General features: G+C 33.9%; 5 protein-coding genes and 1 long non-coding RNA gene across 6 annotated transcripts; 2 read left to right on the top strand and 4 right to left on the bottom strand.

The window, feature by feature from the left end:
- Positions 1–3,045: 3,045 nt before the first annotated feature.
- LOC110668242 (uncharacterized) lies at positions 3,046–5,924 on the bottom strand. Its single transcript, XM_021829398.2, has 6 exons — positions 5,541–5,924; positions 5,321–5,453; positions 5,124–5,227; positions 4,861–5,032; positions 4,633–4,764; positions 3,046–4,540 (listed from the first exon to the last, which is right to left on the bottom strand). Exons 1-6 carry the CDS (start codon positions 5,579–5,581, stop codon positions 3,233–3,235), a joined length of 1,890 nt encoding a protein of 629 aa, XP_021685090.2. The 5' UTR covers positions 5,582–5,924; the 3' UTR covers positions 3,046–3,232.
- A 2,996-nt stretch (positions 5,925–8,920) lies between these two features.
- LOC131169276 (uncharacterized protein At4g04980-like) lies at positions 8,921–10,789 on the bottom strand. Its single transcript, XM_058128415.1, has 4 exons — positions 10,298–10,789; positions 9,635–9,799; positions 9,394–9,546; positions 8,921–9,248 (listed from the first exon to the last, which is right to left on the bottom strand). Exons 1-4 carry the CDS (start codon positions 10,364–10,366, stop codon positions 9,027–9,029), a joined length of 609 nt encoding a protein of 202 aa, XP_057984398.1. The 5' UTR covers positions 10,367–10,789; the 3' UTR covers positions 8,921–9,026.
- Positions 10,537–11,469, bottom strand: LOC131169438 (uncharacterized). The gene has a single exon (XM_058128667.1). The coding sequence runs from the start codon at positions 11,467–11,469 to the stop codon at positions 10,537–10,539; it is 933 nt and encodes a 310-aa protein (XP_057984650.1).
- Positions 11,470–11,581: 112 nt separating this feature from the next.
- LOC131169277 (uncharacterized) lies at positions 11,582–12,879 on the top strand. The gene is made up of 2 exons (XR_009140400.1): positions 11,582–11,710; positions 11,793–12,879. It is a non-coding gene; the product is annotated as an uncharacterized LOC131169277 (long non-coding RNA).
- Positions 12,880–13,579: 700 nt separating this feature from the next.
- Positions 13,580–14,694, bottom strand: LOC131169275 (NDR1/HIN1-like protein 6). Its single transcript, XM_058128414.1, has one exon. It carries the CDS (start codon positions 14,466–14,468, stop codon positions 13,755–13,757), a length of 714 nt encoding a protein of 237 aa, XP_057984397.1. The 5' UTR covers positions 14,469–14,694; the 3' UTR covers positions 13,580–13,754.
- A 1,630-nt stretch (positions 14,695–16,324) lies between these two features.
- LOC131169563 (protein EPIDERMAL PATTERNING FACTOR 1) lies at positions 16,325–17,138 on the top strand. The gene is made up of 2 exons (XM_058128750.1): positions 16,325–16,487; positions 16,671–17,138. Exons 1-2 carry the CDS (start codon positions 16,394–16,396, stop codon positions 16,934–16,936), a joined length of 360 nt encoding a protein of 119 aa, XP_057984733.1. The 5' UTR covers positions 16,325–16,393; the 3' UTR covers positions 16,937–17,138.
- Positions 17,139–17,792: the final 654 nt, after the last annotated feature.

Below are 17,792 nucleotides of genomic sequence, written 5' to 3' on the forward strand. Positions count from 1 at the left end.
CATGTTTGCTTTATAAATTTGGTTCTGGATTGTGTTCATTGTCCTTTCCCCTTTTCTTCTTTTTTCAATGGGGTTCTTGCAAACTCAGAATTGTTTTAAGATAGTCAATTGAAATGCAATTTCGATGGCACCTGATTATGATGTCTTTTTAGAGTCATAAATATCTGTTCTGTGATGGTTTTATCTCTAGAATCTCGTGAAGAATTATTAATGAAGTGTTTGATCAGCGGAAGATTTGGTTGTTCACAACAAGAATAAATTAATGCATCGTTTTTCTCATTGCACGGGAAATTCTTTTTCTATAATTCCTGTTTGATTGGTGTTAAATGGTCGTAAGAAAGCTAGATTCAATTAGAGTTTCTTCAACACCAAGAAATGTTAGGTTCTGGTAGGTAGGCCTGGCTAGCAGGCTGATACAGTCTGGTTCCAGGTCGAAACTGAGGCCCGAGATCGAACCGTAGGGTTTACCCGTTTCTGACTCCAGTTTTAGTCTAATTCTGATTTTGGTTCTAGTTTGATTAGGTTTGAGCCAATTTAATGATTAAAAATAATGGTTTAAATCGAACTGAATCAGGTTCCAATCCAATTCAAGAGAAGAAAGAAAACTGTGTATTTCTGGTTCAAATCCATGAAACTCTTGTCTTGAGTAGACAGGGCAGTTACGGATCCAAACTGGACCATGTCCAAGTTTACTTGGGGTCTGTTTGGATGGGGTGAGGGAAGGGTAATTAATTGGAGGGTAAGGAGGGAGAAGGGTAAGGAGGGTTACAATAAAAAAATTCTCATGTTTGAAAAGAGGTGAATTAATGGAAAGGTAAGGAGAGGTAATGCTTATTCTTTATGTTTAGAAAGAGGTGAAAGAAGGATAAATAATTATTAAAATTATAAAAATACCATTTTCTATTAGATAAAATTTATTCTTTATTTTTTTTAATATGCAAAATTAAGGCCTTTTATTTTTAGTTTAATGGCTTATAATTTATATTTTTTATTGTCTTTTTATATTAGACCATGATATATACTATTTTAACATTCAACTTAGATATATATAAAGTAATACAAATGTCATTTTGCATCTTTTAAAATATTTTATTTTTTTAAAAGATAGGTAAAATATTATTGTTATAAAACAAACTTTTGTAATTTTTTATTTATTAATAACCTTGAATGGTATCAATTAATCATTTCATACCTGAACTTTTTTAATGGGTGAGAATAAAATTTAATAGTATGAAAGGAATTTATCTTAAATTAGTGGATTAAGTGCTAGAATCATCAGAGACCACGTGAAGAGGTTTGTATACGCTTTGGCAATTAGCTAGAGTGTATTTCATTAAACTAAATAAAAAAAAAACAGTTTATAAAAGACAAACAATAGAAAATTGTCAACGATTTAGTTTTCAAAAATCTAAAAATTAAAAAGTTATAGTGTCAACGATCACGCTTAATTTGTGATTAGATAATTTATTAAATAGTAAATTCATCATGACAAATCTTAAATTTATAAAAAGTAATGATTCATTATGAATAAATTACAAAATTAATAAATCAAAATAATAATGAATAAATTAAATAAGGATTGAATAATGAATGAATTATTTAGAAAAAAAAAATTGATAATTAGAACATAATAATTATAACAAACTATTGAAAAAACAAATGATTTAATAATTAAAATTAAATAAAAAGATAAAACTAACCTTTTTTCTATAAGAATTCAAAATCCACCAGATAGAGCGAAGAGATTAGATACGGCTACAGAGAGAAGACATTTATTTATAGTGGTAAGTTAGGTTTATTTTTAATAGGTATAATTGAATTTTTAATAAAAAATTAAGGACATAATAGGAAAATAAAAAATAAAATAATTTTCATCTCTCACCTCCTTTGCTTACACCTCAATTTGGGGTGTAAGAAAAATTGAGATTTGAGGGGTTTACTTACCCTTACCCTTTACCAGCTCAACACTTTCCTTTTCCAAACAGGGTATTACCCTTATTTACCTTATTTACCCTTTCCTCACCCCCACCCAAACAGACCCTTAGGTGTTTGTCTCAGCTACTTTCAGAAGTCTTTGAGTATTTTTTTTTTTATTATCAAAGATATTGCTGCTTTTTTTTCGCTATGCATTTCTTTTTCATTAGACTAGTTGCAGCTGATAAGTTTAGCAGCAGAGATTTTGTTTCATGGCTGCTTGCATGCTAATTTTGAGTCTAATTATTATAGATTCTGAAATTTCACGTATATATATACACATTTACGCATAAACACACACTATCAATACATTCTTCCAGCAACTGCAAGAGATCTGCAGCAAATGTGTGTGACCTTAATGAAAGGATCTGATTGATCAACAGGTTTTGGTTCATTGCATACTGAATATGTGGAACTTAATCATCAAGAATCTGAAATAGCATATCATCTTCATTTTTTCTTCAAAATAAAAATGACAGACATCCCCACCCCAGCAGCAAATATCATCACTAGTCAGAAGTAGCAGCTAATGTATAGAATTTGTTTGGTAACTCTTAACAATCTTTGGACCTCAACAATCATCTGCAACTGCAAGCAAGTATATATTCACAGTAAAGTCATGAATTGAAAATAGAAAGAAAGAAAGAAAGATGGCAAATTTTGATGGAATTTGAAATCTTTTTTCCAAGATCCAATCAAACAACCATTATTACACTTTCATGGTGCTCCTAATGGTTGTGTTCTTATTCATCTTCTCAGCACCCTAATAAACATATAGCACATCCACCCCACCTAACTAATTGATGAATGCGGAGCATTCCTCTTGTACGAGGAAGTTTAAGGCTTCATTGTGATGCTTCACATTCCAAATCAGCAGGGGAGGCAGGATTAGCCACATTCTGCAGAGATTATAGAGGCTTTATTATTGATGGTTTGTCGTCAGTTAAACCATTATTCAAATTTAGTTGAAGATTGTCTCTAGTAGCTGGAAGATTAGCAGTAAGAATGGATATGTGATCACGCTAATTAGCCATGGCATTGACCCACAAATTCACCTGATATGTTGTTGAATGACATAAACTTTTCCAGTTTCTTTCTAAATTTCAATTTCAAGTACACAAAAGGAAAGAACCTCTATAATTCAAGACATTAGTATTGCAAAAGCAAATCATTCTACTCTCTATGTTGGATACTGTAAAGCCTGATGATCATACAATTACTATGGTGCATCGATAAGCCTTATTTTCCAGGCTATCATTCATTGGTGTCTATTCCGCAGATGCTCTTTTTTAAGAGCCAAGAACTTAGCTGCTAGCTCTTCATAGTTTGGCAATTTAGGGTGGACATGATTAGGAGACTGAATAGCAAAAGAACTGGACCTAAATGCGTTTTCAGTTTGATCGCCCTTAGACCGCTCTTGGGGCATTGTCATGGCTCTCAAATAAGGGGGCTTTGGTGCTTTTCTTGTCAAAGGACTAGTAGCCTTAGGTGATGAATTATTAGAAGCAAAATGGCTGCCTAGAGGATCAAATTCATTGACCTTTCCTTTCGCTACCTTGCTTCGCTTATCAGGCTGGCAATCTGAATTGGTTAAAGAGCTGAATGCACTACCACCAAATTCACAGCTTCTTCTTCTAGGCCTCTGATCAGGAAAGGTATACCATTCCATTTCTGTGTCTGGTTTTCCAATCCTACAACACTTATGAACATGCTTTTGTTCTAAGCCATGACTAATCGTGTCATTCTGCTTTGGACGAGGAGATTTCTGATCATCTCTGCCATCACCAATATAAAAATAATACGGATGGCAGCAGCACTCAGCCTCAAGATTAAAGCAGCAGCAGGAGTGAGGATGTTTCTGCCTCTTCTCTTCATGAAATGCCTGCTCGCTATTTTGTACTACATTCTTCCTTAGATGCTTACTGTGAAGATGTGACCTAGGATTTGGAGATCTCGTGTATGGCTCGTCATAATAAATCAAGCATTCAATATCCTTCACACTTGAATTTCCTCGAGAGAAGGATCTCCTCCTTGTTCTTTTCCTGACAGCCTTTTCTCTCTTTCTTGTGCTACATGAGCTTGAGGAATCACTATAACAGTCTTCAGCTTTTCCATCTGTAGGCAGCACAGATGATTTGAACTTGAAAATCCTTTGGTCCTGGCAGCTTCCTTCATTCTTAATGGATTGTTGAACCTCCTCTACGTCATCAAGATAGGTTATCATTTCCTCGGGAAGCTGAGGCAAACTTTCTGAAGAAGAAGCTGTCATCTTTCGCTCTTGCTTGTGATCTGAATTGGGAATGTAAGCTCTGCAAGTTTTCTGACTTTCATCAGAACCAAAAGCTACAGCTTCGAATTTGTGGGGAGACTCCAATCCTGCTTTTCCATTCATCGGAGACTTCATTATATCTGGTGGAGATCGCTCAACTATAGAAGAAGTAATGGAAGTACTCATCTTGTCTTCCTGATGAGCACCGAATGGTATGGTACTCATCACAGTAGATGCTGCATCTGCATATTTGGCTTTTCCCTCTTTATCATAAGTTTGAAAATCAATATCTAGTACCTGTGATTACGGTAAACAAAAGGACTTGAACTAAATCTGATAAAGGAAATCTACGTTAAATTTGAAGTATTGACAGAAGTATCAAGCAATACCTGTTGCTGAAGTTCAGAAGTGTATGCAAGTGCAAAAATCTCTGGCTTGAGGCTGTAATCTCTAGATATCTGAGCTACTAATTTTTGCTTCACATCATCAGGAACTGATTTAATGGACAGTTTCTCTTTCACCTAAAGCGACAATTAATCAAAAAAGGCAAAAAAAAAAAAAAAAAAAAAAAATCCATGGTGTTGTATTGATATAAGAAAACCATAATCCATAAAAACCTGGAGGTTGACAAGATTGCCAGGCAATAGTTCAAGAGCTGTCATTTCAAATCTCTGGCCATAACGCTCTCCAAAGAGCTTGCGGATAGATCGAAGCTCTGGTAGATCCCCACATCTTGCAGAGGCAAATATAAGACTCGAAACTGCTTCATTGATATCATTGGGACAATCCCTGAGACCACAAATTTCCAAGAAAGATTTGATGATGGTTTTATAACACACTACAGGAGGATCAAACAGGTGACAAAAGCAAAATTGCATACTTGTGCTTGCGGATATACGATATGTGGACGAGGATAAAATCACAGAAATTGTCCAGTAATTCATAAATGTCCATAATGGTTTCATCTATAAAAAGATGCTCAGCCTGAAAATGAGGAAATCACAAGGGAGATTTCTTGTTAACACAAAAAGCTATGAATTGAGTAGCCAGCAATGAGATTTTTATAATGAAATATACCCGATTGAAGGCAATATCTTCATAGCCAATCTTGATGAGCTGAGCCACGTCCTCCCTAATCTGCCTCACAATTGAATACCTTTTGGTCTTTAACAGCTTGAGTCGGCACTGAACTCGTTTGATCAGCTTCTTGCTGCAAGCAAAGAAACAAAAGGAAATCTTGTTACAACAACAAGAAGAAAACAAGAACAAGAAACTCAACCCGATACTAGTAACTCACCATTTAGAAGCTTTTCGCCACCCAAACAAGAAATCAAACATCTCTCAATGTTTTCACTCTGCTTTATTCTTGAAGTAACAGTAGTAGAATTCAATAGGAAGCTGAAGTTGGGAGTGAGTTTACATGTTGCAGGGGAAAGAAGAATGGATTGAAAATGGAGTGTTTTGAGGAGAAGGTGAAGAAGAGCTAACCGAAGCAACATGGGATATGAAGTACATGGCAGTTAGTAGTTGGTTTTAGGAGAAGTGGGTTTGAAAAAATTGGAAGAGAGTGGCGCACGCTTCTCTCCCTCCACTCAGGAAAAAAAACTGCTCCTCTTCCTTCAGTAGTTCAGACACTTGGCTCATTTTAAAACAGAGGAAAACAGGGGGCCTTTTATTTATTTTTTAATCTAATACACGTATAATATAATCTTGACCCGGTTGAACTTTTTTCAATTGAATATTTATATCGAAATTAATGTATAATTAATTAAAATATATATAAATAAAATAATAAGTATATAAATATAATTATAAATATTTAATTTAAAAATTTAAATCTCATTTATATATAACATTGATTAGATAGAAATTCATACAAAATCAAATAAAATGTGAATAATAATTAAAATAATAAATATAAAACCTTAATGTAAATGTTTGATTTAAAGATTGTTAATCTCGTTCTCATATAATATAAAATCAAATGTACTATAGTCACACTCTTTAATTTATTCTTCAATTTTGTGGTGGGGTAGAAAGTGGAAAGGCTCAAACTAAAATTGATGGTTTAAACTTAGATTTATTTTCCAAATTAAGAGACTTATATTTTATGGCTGTTGAGCCTTTAATTTTTTTTGTTTAATCTTTTGGATAATAATCCTTATGTTAAGAGCAATGTTATAAATAAATAATTATAATAAATAAATAATTTTTATCAAGAATTTACTTGAATATTACTTTCCTTAGATATTTCTAGAGGAGTCTATTATAAGAGGTAGTGGTGGTAATGATCCAAGACTTTTGATTCTAAATTTCTAATCATGAGAAAGAAAATGGGTGATGGCCAATTAAGTTTGGGTGAGTAGGTTTAGAGTTGAAAGTGGTCTATGGTTGAGGCTTTGCTTTTGAAAATAATATAAATTCATTTTGTATAATCAAAATGCATTGATGTCAATAAAATCTTGAAAATAATTATTAAAATCTTAATTTAATAATTATATATAATTTATTTATTTATAATTTTATGCACATTAAACATAAGTAAATATTAATTACAAAAGAAAAAGTTCTTAACCATTAACAAATATAATTTTTCATGTTTATCATTTTATAAATCAATGATTTAATGCATGTTTCTTAAATATGTGAGATTCAAATCTGTAAATTTCTATATGTATATATATATATATGCAAAAGAAGAAGGATTACCCTAGACTACATTATCAAATTATACCAGTTTATCTTATGAAATGGTTTAAATGGAGAAGGACAATGATAAACTTATAAATTCCAACATGGCAATAAATAAAACATTTAACATTATTGAAGAAACTATTGTTAATAAGAATATATTACTTATAGAGTATTAAAAATTAAATTTAAAATATTTTAATTAAATTTTTTTTTAAATAATTATTTTTTATGACATCTAAAATAATATTTTTCAAAAAATGATTCTTAACCTTTTAACTCACGTGGTTATAATTAATTTTTTAAAATTAAAAGAAAAAAAATTTATCTCATCTATTATAAATTTAAAATTAAATATATAAATCTTACTTATTTTATATATAAAGTTTCATCTAATTTATGAAAAATAATTTATATATAAAAAATATTTTTGATGCACATTATTTTTTAAAAACATGTTATTCGTGAAAATATTTTTATTATTTTATTATAATATTAAATTAATAGTGTATATTTCTGTTATGCATGTATAACTGTTTTTATCTTTTCATAAGAATTAAAATTGTTAAAGTCTAAAAAAATATTTTTTTTTTAAAAAAGAAGTATTTTTTTTAAAAATAAATTATTTTTTTATAAAAAATAAGTACAAACACACATTTATATAAGTGATACATTTTCTTAATAAAATCATGATAATTTTAATAAATCGTGTTAATTTTTATGAGCTTACATACGCCTTTCTATAGTTAATGTGAGACCCCAAAATATTAATTTACTAATGAATCCACTCCAAATTTTTTTCACCATTAACCCACATACATCAATTCAACTTTTTTTTATTAAAAATAAATACACACATAAAAAAAAAAAAACATATTTTTTATTATTATAATTTTATTTAAGCTCACTAATCGTTATAAGTCTATCCACACCATTCCACAACCAAAGTGGAATTGGAAGCATCCATTTTCTTGTACCTTAAATTCACCCTGAACTGAATCTATTTAAGAATTTTGCTTAAAAGAAAGTTCACATGTATATAATTCGTATCGGCCAGACATAGATGGGACAAAAAGAACCTTAATTCACACAAAAAGCTGACATGCTGGTTAAAGCTACAATGGAAACTAGAGGAGCTTCAATAAAGAAAAGACTTCGTGGTTGTTAGCTCTGCGGTCAAAGAAACAGGTAATCAAACCCACCTCTCTCTCTCTCTCTCTCTCTCAGCTGGTGACCAACTTCTGTCATGGGCGATTGGCATGCAACTGGGCAGAATGGTGGGCTGGGGTGAGCGGGGCCTTGCTTACGCATGGAGGAAACCCTGTGGGGACCTAATGATGATGGGGCCAAGCCAAACACACAAACATGATTCATTGACTCTTGACAACTTTTCATATTTAATTTCTTTATTCTGTTGTACTGCTTTTCTTGAAGGACAAAAGAGAATGTTTTTGTAATGATTAGCTCACGATGATCCAACCATGATTCAATTGGTTTAAGAGTGCATCTTGTAGGTGTTTGTGGTTATGCCCGTGGGAGTTTCATTTAAATTCTTGTTTAAATAGTTGACCACTGCATTGCAGAGTGAGGATTAGGTTAGGTGCCTTGAATTAGAATTTTTCTTTTTCATTTTTTATTTATTTTCTTGGGTCACCTCTTGTTTTCCATAAATCCTCTAAAGATTTCTTAGCAGTTAATAGGGCTCAGAAAAAAAGAACAGATAAGTCTGCTGAAGCGAGTTCCTGCAAAGTTAAAGCCTTTAGAGGACTGACATGATTGGTTAATGCACCTTCAAGAGTGTTATGAAGAAGGATGAGAACCTCCCTTCAAAAACCTGGATGTTACCTAGATTTTTCGATTTGATGGACCTTGTAACATTTTGGTCTTCAGAGCAAAACTGGAAATTTGGAAGTAAAATTGTGCTTTTCTTGCTCCAACTATCCATAAAACATTCCTATAAAAATCCAAAGTCTCTTTTATTATTAATGCTGCCATTTAAATTTATTACATTGGCATCTGTTCTGAGCTTTCAATTTATATCACCGAAATTGAGGATGTCATAATTTTGCGTAGCGTAGGGCACTGATTTTTGCTATTGCTTAGAATTAGTTATACAAACTCTGGCGATCATCTCTATTTCACGAGCTAGTTCTTTGCTCAAAATATCAGCTCGTTCATCTTGTCCACCAGCAAAGCTATAGACCCGATATGCTAGCTGAAAAGCCCTCCAAAGCATATTTTCACTTGCCTTTAATTGGCCATCACCTATTTTCCCGCTTTCTGCACTCTCTGCTTCCTTTGCCTCCCTCCATTCCTAGATCAAAAGGCCAAAAGGTTCAGAACTGTTCTGAGTTCGTTCAGAAGTATTTGTTAGTGGGATAAGCTATAAGTTTCTCTTTCTTCTTCTTTCCTCTTTTATATCCTTTGCTAATCAGGTAATCTATGAAGATAAAAATTACCTTAAGTGCAACCTCCATGCAGTTTGAAGAAACATCTACCATTAATTCCTTAGTTCGCACCAAAATGTTGGAGTCAAAATCGATGTTGTTGCTCCGGAAACGCTTAGACTCTTCATCTTTGCTTCTTTCCAGTGCATCTATTTCTCCCTTGATCTGCTTGCAAATAATTCTCATAATCAATGGCAAACAGGGTTGCCAGGAAAATTCCAATTTGTCTTTTCACATGTCTGGAAAAGCTTACCTTGTTAAAGTAGGATTCAACCTTGCTAAGGTGCTGATCTAAAGGAGGCATTACTTTCCACTTTTCCAGTTGGGTAGTTATTTCTTCCAGTTTTAAATGTAGTGCCGCTGCTGCTCTTAATGTTTCCAGTTTCTTTGTGGGAAACCCTTCAAATCTTGCCAGCACCTGCATTGTAAGGAACTGAATGAGTATTTCCCTTCATCTCTTCTGTGAGGAATTGGAGAATGTAAACAACGAATAAGCAGCTGCTACGTTAGTTAATCAGCTTCAGGTTACTTTGTTATATTAGCTGATATATAAAGGGAGATGAGTTGTAAATCATCACTTGATCAATAACAAGAAACGTCCACTTCTCTCAAGAAGTTATCCTTCATCTCTCTTCTCTTTCTCTTCTTCTTCTTTCTCTTTTTTCTTTCTGTTTGCCTCATTTTCCTCCTCTTTCACAGCTACCAAGCACTTTTGTTTGAACCTAATGAGCTTGGGTCCTAACATTTTCATGCCAAGAATTCAGGAGATTGAATTATAGATTTCCCTGCTCCTTCCCCCTGCTTTCCTTTTTGTGGATCAACAACACAATAACTAAGCAGTGAACATTGTCTAAATCAAATAGGCAAAGAAATGAATATGTAATCGGCCAATTGAGTATTATCAAGTCTCTGTCACCTGTGTCTCATCAGTCAATTTCTCCAAATGTTGCTCCACATACTTGTGAAATTTAACAAGTTTAGTCATGTCCTTGGTTTGGAAGGAATTAATGGCAGCTTTGATCTCCTTGATTGATTTTGCGTGTTTCTTGACATCTTCTTCAATCTGTTGGAAATATGCCGATCTATGATGCCCATAGAAGAAAACCAAGTGCTAAGTGAGAGAGCACCATAATTGTTGTGTTCTAGTCTGGGATTCTACGAGCAGCAAAAGCTGGAAGCATACCTTTTTGTCATCTCTGCCAGTGCATCAGCCATTCCCTGTTTTCCCCCTGCAGGTCCTCCTCCAATTTTAGGTTTTCTCCCTTCAGAAGGTTTAACACGTAAGCCACACCCTTCCACCTTCTCTTTGAGAAGCCTATACATGTTTCCCATATAGCTTGATCTCTTTAATTTGGTATTTTTCCTTGGGAGCGGTGCCTTTGCCACACCAAGTGGAGGAGGGGGTGGTGGTGGTGTAGCTCCATTTACTGGTGGCGGTGTAGCTCCCTTTGCTGGTGGCATGGGAATTGGTGACACCGGTGCCAATCCCACAGAAGGTGGTACTAGTGGAGGTGCTGGTGTTCCATTTGAAGGTGGATTGACGGGTGGCAAATGGATGTCTGGTAGCATAATTGGAGCTGGACTGGACACTGCCAGTGGAGGTGGGTTCGATACTGCTGCTGATCCTTTTGCGTCAGACATCATGTTGGAATCAGAACTCGGAATATTTGGAAAATTGTAAGAGTTTTTGGAATCTTTTGGCTCTATGTTACTCACTTTAGCTGGCAAAACATCTTCCTTTTCTACCTTCGTTTCAGCAACTTTTTGATCCATTACTTTCATTTGATTATGAAAGTGAGCAGACTTTGTAGGGAACAAGTTGAATGGGAGGTATTTTATTTCAATTGGCCTCAATTTCTCCACTGCCTGAAGTCTGAGAGGCAACAGCAAAGGTGAGGCATATGTAGAATTTGCAAACTCAGCAAGTTCCATAGGAAAAGAAATTGCAGAAGAGAATGCTGCCGGAGTATCTGGAGAAGGCCAGGTATTTTTCTTGTTTGAGTAAGACTCTCTTAAAGAATCCCCAGTTGTTGAATCTTGTATAATGCCACCATTGTTCTTCTCGTCTTCCTCCATCACATCAAACATTTTCCTTGCAATGTCAATTATGTTGTTGAGCTTTGAAAGGACTTTTGACCTTCAATATGAAATATTTATCACTCTGAATTAAAACTACAGTTTATGTAGCATTTATGGCAGAAGAAAACATCTTACTAAGTTGCTCCAAAGTGCCATCCTCCATGCTGTCATTTGTTTTATAGCCTGAGGTGCTTATCCACTTGTGGTTTTTCACCCATGAATCTCCAATGGCTTTCAAAGCATCATAAAGGTGGTGCAATTCCTATGCAAATGTATTTTTCCATCAGATTGCAGGTGCAAGTACTAATCAGATAGTTTGATATGTATTTCAGGTAAATGAACCTGATACAAGGAGACATCTTCTGTTTCTCTGGTCAAGTTACCATTTACAACTTTGGGGTATAAGTGGTAGAGATCTTCAACCGTGTCCATCACCAACTACCATAAGATTCAGAATAGGAAGTTTTCAAGAATAAATGATTGGATTAAAAACATCCATGCTGTCACTGTAAGTAAATAGATGAGTACCTCATGGATGGGACCAGAACCGTCACAAGGAGGTAGGTCAATGACATCTCTAAAGGTTAGTATCCTTTTTCGGAGCTCCACCATCAACAATAAATTTGCTGCCCATCCACATGTATTGCTTCTCATCATGCTCGTCATTTCCTTAGGATTCTTTGTTGCCTGAAGCAGAATTTTATTTCTGTCAACAAAATTATTCCATTGAACTGAATACATCTCAGATTGCCCCCTCACAACCACCCCACCCCCACCCCCTCAAATTTTGTCTCAGGTTCTTGTAAAATTGTCCTGTTTTCTTGAAATGCATTGATCTAGACTATCCAATGGATCATGCATTTACAAGACGTTATCAAAAATTTGAATCAATATTCATAATATTTTGTGCGTGTGTGATATAATCGTCCATCATTTATGTGATTCGCTTGAATCACGATAGAACAATATTGGCACAACAGCTGACTAGTTTCCAATTCTTATTCACAGACATGCAAACATCTTCAATGTCCAACAGCTGGAAACTAAGATTAGAATTAAAGAGGAAAAAGAAAAAGGTGAAATTCAAATTAAGAAAAAAGAAGCTGCAATTTCAGTATTGGATAGGGTTATACCAAAATCCAGAAAATATGTTAACGATGCAAATGTGCAAAAGAGACCGCAGCAGCGACGTCAGTGACCTCTGATGGGATCAACCAAGGCAAGCCAGAAGCCAGGCAGAGTTTTTTGTTGTCTTTTTTTTGAGGTTATAAATGGCTAATAAGTTTGTTTCCAAAAAAGTAGAAACTGATTGGTTTAGATGTTGCCACTTGTCTGTGCACTCAGGTCTAAAATAACTGCCAAGATGGTATGTCATGTCATCAATGTGTCGATCCCTTTTATATTATATTATATTTTATATATATTAGCTTCCCCAAAATTACAGGAACAGCCTACAATCTTCAGTTCCCTTTTGAATGCAAAATTTTCAATCCAGTTAAGAACATGATTAATGAAAATGTATCTTTTGCAGCCAATGTTGCATTTTGCTTGGAGTTCTAGTAAGAAACTAGGTGACAATATCGTAGATGAATTTAGCTTGACCTCTACAACAAAGATTTTGTTTTCCCCTTTTTTAATCTTCAAATTAGAAAAATACTAGCAAAGAGCCTAAAACAGAGGATCATCCTTGACAAGGATTGCAAACTTGAAAGGCTTTTAGATTGAAACTAACTACGTAAATTTATACTTTTAGCCAGTGAACTTCACCATATTTCCTTGAAATTGATAAATATGTTTGGTTAATTTCAGCTTCAATGACTAGTGGTCTTATACATTTCCATCACCATTTATTTTGTGAGAAAATGGAAGGAAACAGAGCAAGATGTTAATGAATTTCCTTTCGTATTGATCAAATAACGTTTTCTTGCTTTGTGATTAGTAGCTAGCCCAATTGAGTAGCAAAAGAACAAAGATTGATCATTTCTAATTCTAAATTAATAATAAGGGGCGTGTCTGTATTACAGGAAATTGACATTGCTCTCGAGAAACACCACATATACAAATTCCAATTCCAACAAAAGCCTATATTATACTATCTAAATCTGCAGATACATGAAAATATTAGTCTGTAACATGGTCTTTCCTGATAAGCAATCGAAAATTCCTCAGATGATTTTGATTTGATATCTGAGAGAAGCAATTGGCTCCAAATGATATTAGCTTATTGTGCTTCTCCAAGAATAAGCTAATAATATTAACAAGGAGAAGGAGAAGAGGAGAGCAAGTAATTGGATTTAAAGTTCCACTGCATAGTGATAAGTGCTTGATAAAATTCTGGCTTTCTTTCTTTTAGGTGACAAGTTATCAACCAACAAAGAACTGTTGAGAAGAACCGTGACTTGTCTCATTGGGAAATCACGAATTACCACAGAGATAGGTGCCTTTACCTCTACAAGTAGAGGGATTTGTCCTGATTTTCGATTTTGCATGAGAGCTTCTTGAAGGCCTGATCCAAATTCACTGTCTCCTTTCAAAAGAATTTGGATCATAGTTGTGTTTGAATGGGGTTGAAGAAAGGTGGGAAGTTTTCCAGCACAAAGAACAGAGTCTTTATATGTTACAACAACAGAGCTGTCCTTGCCATATTGGAAACCAATGTGCTGGTTGGGATTGTCAGATTTGACAGTAACAACAAATTCAGTATGGAGACTAAAATCTTGCTGAACATTGAAGGCATTGACATCGAAACGATCAACGTTATAGCGAGGAATTTCAGGCTGCAACATAGAGTAAAGATAAAAAGCAGCGCCACCAAGAAGGATGATCAACGCAAACCAGAATAAAAAGCAACAACACAGACATTTTAGGCAACAGCTTCCACTGGATTTACCAGGATGGCTTGAATGGTACCTAGGAATGTTTCTCCTCTTGGGAGGAGGTCTTAGATTCGTTGAATGATTACTGTTCAGCATCACATACTTTGGTTGGTAAGGGGGTTGAGTTTCCATTGATACCTCAAGGTCAAGAGGAGGGGTAGACCCTGAGGTGACCACATTCCATAAGAGAAGGGAGTGGCTCTTCTCCTTCTCAGCCAAAAATCTTGGACATGGAAGGAAATTTTCCTCCTTTGGTTAAGGACATTGCTGCACGTGTGTGGACATGGAGCAACATTGAGTAATTAGCTTGGCTGTTAGATAACTCTCTTTCCTATTTTAGACACCAACCCCATTTGGGGTCCTGTGACTAATGTGATTTTTGCTTTGTTTTCATTGGCAAAAAGTTCTTCAATTTATAAACATTCTACATATTTTTAAGCTCCTCCAAACACATACTAATTTAGGAATATTCAACTATATCATTTCTTCAATTAACTACTTGTAAATTTTAATTGTGCATGGTAAATGATATGTTTTGTACTTGTAGCTAGAATTTTTTAATAGATAACAATATCATACATACTTCAAGAATCCACTTTGTATGCACATCACAATTGAAAATCAATATTAAAATCAGAATCGAGCAGAATCGAATGTAATGGATATTGATTCACATGTGGAGAATCTAGCAGAATCGAATATAATGGATATTGGTTCACACGTGGAAAGAGAGTAGTACATATATATGATCATATAATATAACTACAACTTAATTTTCTAGTCTGTCCATAACTATAATTTTTGTTTCTTTACCTAACCTTCTACCCAATACAAATTTACCTACATGTAGTTGGGTTCCGACTTCTATGCAGTATAGGATGGAGCATGTCTATAATTGAGAAGGAAATTAAAAAAGCGTAGAAGTAAGATAAAGATTTTTTTATATAATAATATTTCATAATATTTGTGATCAAATATTTAATTTAAGAACTTTAAATTCATTCTTATAATGAGATTGCAATTATTTCACACTAATTTGGAAAAATGGACCACCAATTATAAGTCTATGCTCAAATCCTTAGATGCTTATAATTTAGAAATTGCTAATTAAGTTGCTATAATTTATTTTTTTTTCTTTTTTTAAGGTAAAAGGGATGTTGCTCTCTCAGTCTAATATCAATGTATATCACCAATCTTATTGAGGGATGTAAGTGAAATTCAAGGTATATCATCAATCTTATTGAGGGATTTAAGTGAAATTTATAAATCACTTATTAAAAATGATGATGATAAAACTCGAATTCTCAATTTAATGGAGGCTGATAGAGTCTTACCTATTGAACCACTCTCATTGACTAATTTAGAAATTTCCTTTTGGTAAGAGGGGTGTGTTAAAATATGAATATCCATCAAGTAAAAAAAAGAGCACACACAAGGTGGTCCCAGGAGGCTCATGCACACCTTCATTTACTATATAGCAGCGGAAAACATTAATGGCAATCACATTAAATATTCAGTACCCAATTTATTGTTATTATAAGCTTTTAATAATCCTCTTTAGAAATTCAAGAAAATTTGAAAATCCCTCCCATGCATGCATTGATGGCTATATATGTATTGTCTTACTGCTTTATAGTCAGAGATCACGTAAAACAAACACTTTGAATTCAGTAAATTCTTCCAATGCTTTCAATGCATGCATCACCTTAATTTCTTGTAATTTATTAAGGTGGAGACCTATAGCTTCAGTCCTGTGACTACTGTGCACCCTTTTTCATGTGACCGCCTCTCATCACCCTTCATCATCACCACCCTCTCTTGCCTGTGATTTGCTTCAATATACTCTCCCTCTTCCTCTCTTCTTCATACCCTTTATATATTCCTTCTTCTTCCATTCTGCTTCCTCATCCCTTGTCCCAGTTTTTCTCCTTTACTCCCTCTCTTTCTCTCTCTCTCTCTCTCTCTGTCTCTCTCTCTATATATATATATATATATATATACACACACAGAGAGGGAGAAAAACACTTAGCAAAAGCATACATATTTCATCAAAAGCCATGAAGGGTTTTGTTTGTGTTGCTCTATTAGTCATTGCTTTTCTTTCTCTTCCGGCTGTAATATCTGCAAGGCACATTGGCAGGCCACGAAAACGTAATACTCTCTCTCTCTTTCCATTTTATACAAGAAATTCTTATATGAATTTCTAGTTTCATGAACGTCTGGATTTTAAGATTGAGCTTGGGTTTCTAACTTTTTGTTTTTTAATGGAAATTTTGGTTACTTTAGCTGAATTCTGATGAAATTTTTGTTCTTTTAAATAATGTACTTGAACAGACCATGGGCATCACCATTCTGCACCAAAAGAAGTGGCAGTGGCAAATCCAAATTTCTACAGGGAAATGAGGGCAACAAAGAGAAGAGGACCTGACACAGTGCAAATTGCAGGGTCAAGCTTGCCTGATTGTTCCCATGCATGTGGGTCATGCTCGCCATGTAGGCTAGTAATGGTGAGCTTTGTCTGTGCATCGCTTGAAGAAGCTGAGACTTGTCCCATGGCTTATAAGTGCATGTGTAAAAACAAGTCTTATCCTGTACCATGATCTTTATTTAACTAACTAATTAATTTCTAATTGTCAGGTCTTTTTTAATATAGAGGCTTAATTACTGTAACTATTGTCGGCCAATTAGAATTTAGATTTAGGTCCATGTTTATTTTAGTTTTGTTTTTCCCTTTTGCCAATTTTTCCTTGTAATGTAATCATGCCTTTCTTTGTGTAATCACAGAATTCATGTTCATTTTGATATTTGAGTGAAAATATTTTGAAACAATTTTCAATTTAAATTTTGAAATTGAGAAAAAAGAAATTTATAGCATAAGAGTATAAATAATGGCAAACAATTAAAGACTAGGAAATTTTTTATGACTTCTATTATATGCCAATTTCATTTTGTTGGATAAAAAATAGAAAAATTCCATTCATCACTGCGGCTGTGTTTGGAATTGTGGTTAAGAGATTAAAAAAAAAAATTTTTAAAACTGCATTTAAGAAAAAAAACACTCTTTTAGATATTAAAAAATAATTTAAAAATTCAAATTTGGGCTAGATTGCATTTTTAAATTGACCCAATTTTTCCCCTAATAGATGGTAAATCTTGTCCATTTTAATGGATAACCAATGTCAATTGGGGCTAGATTGCATTATTTACGGAGGAAAAATGGGGTCAAGTTAAAAATTGGATATCATGAGGTAACACTAGAATGGGTTCAGCAGGGGTAGAATCAAAAGTCTGAATGTTTAAAGGCAAGTATGCACCATAATTTTCTCAACCTATCTTTTTGTTGGATGAAATTAAGCCGCCAAATACAATAATTACCTCATAATTATATAATAAAAAATTTTAAGTTTTTTAAAAAATTGATATAATTTATAAAGAAATTTATGTAAGGAGAGTACC

This window comes from Hevea brasiliensis, chromosome 10, assembly GCF_030052815.1.
Source record: "Hevea brasiliensis isolate MT/VB/25A 57/8 chromosome 10, ASM3005281v1, whole genome shotgun sequence".
NCBI lineage: Eukaryota > Viridiplantae > Streptophyta > Magnoliopsida > Malpighiales > Euphorbiaceae > Hevea > Hevea brasiliensis.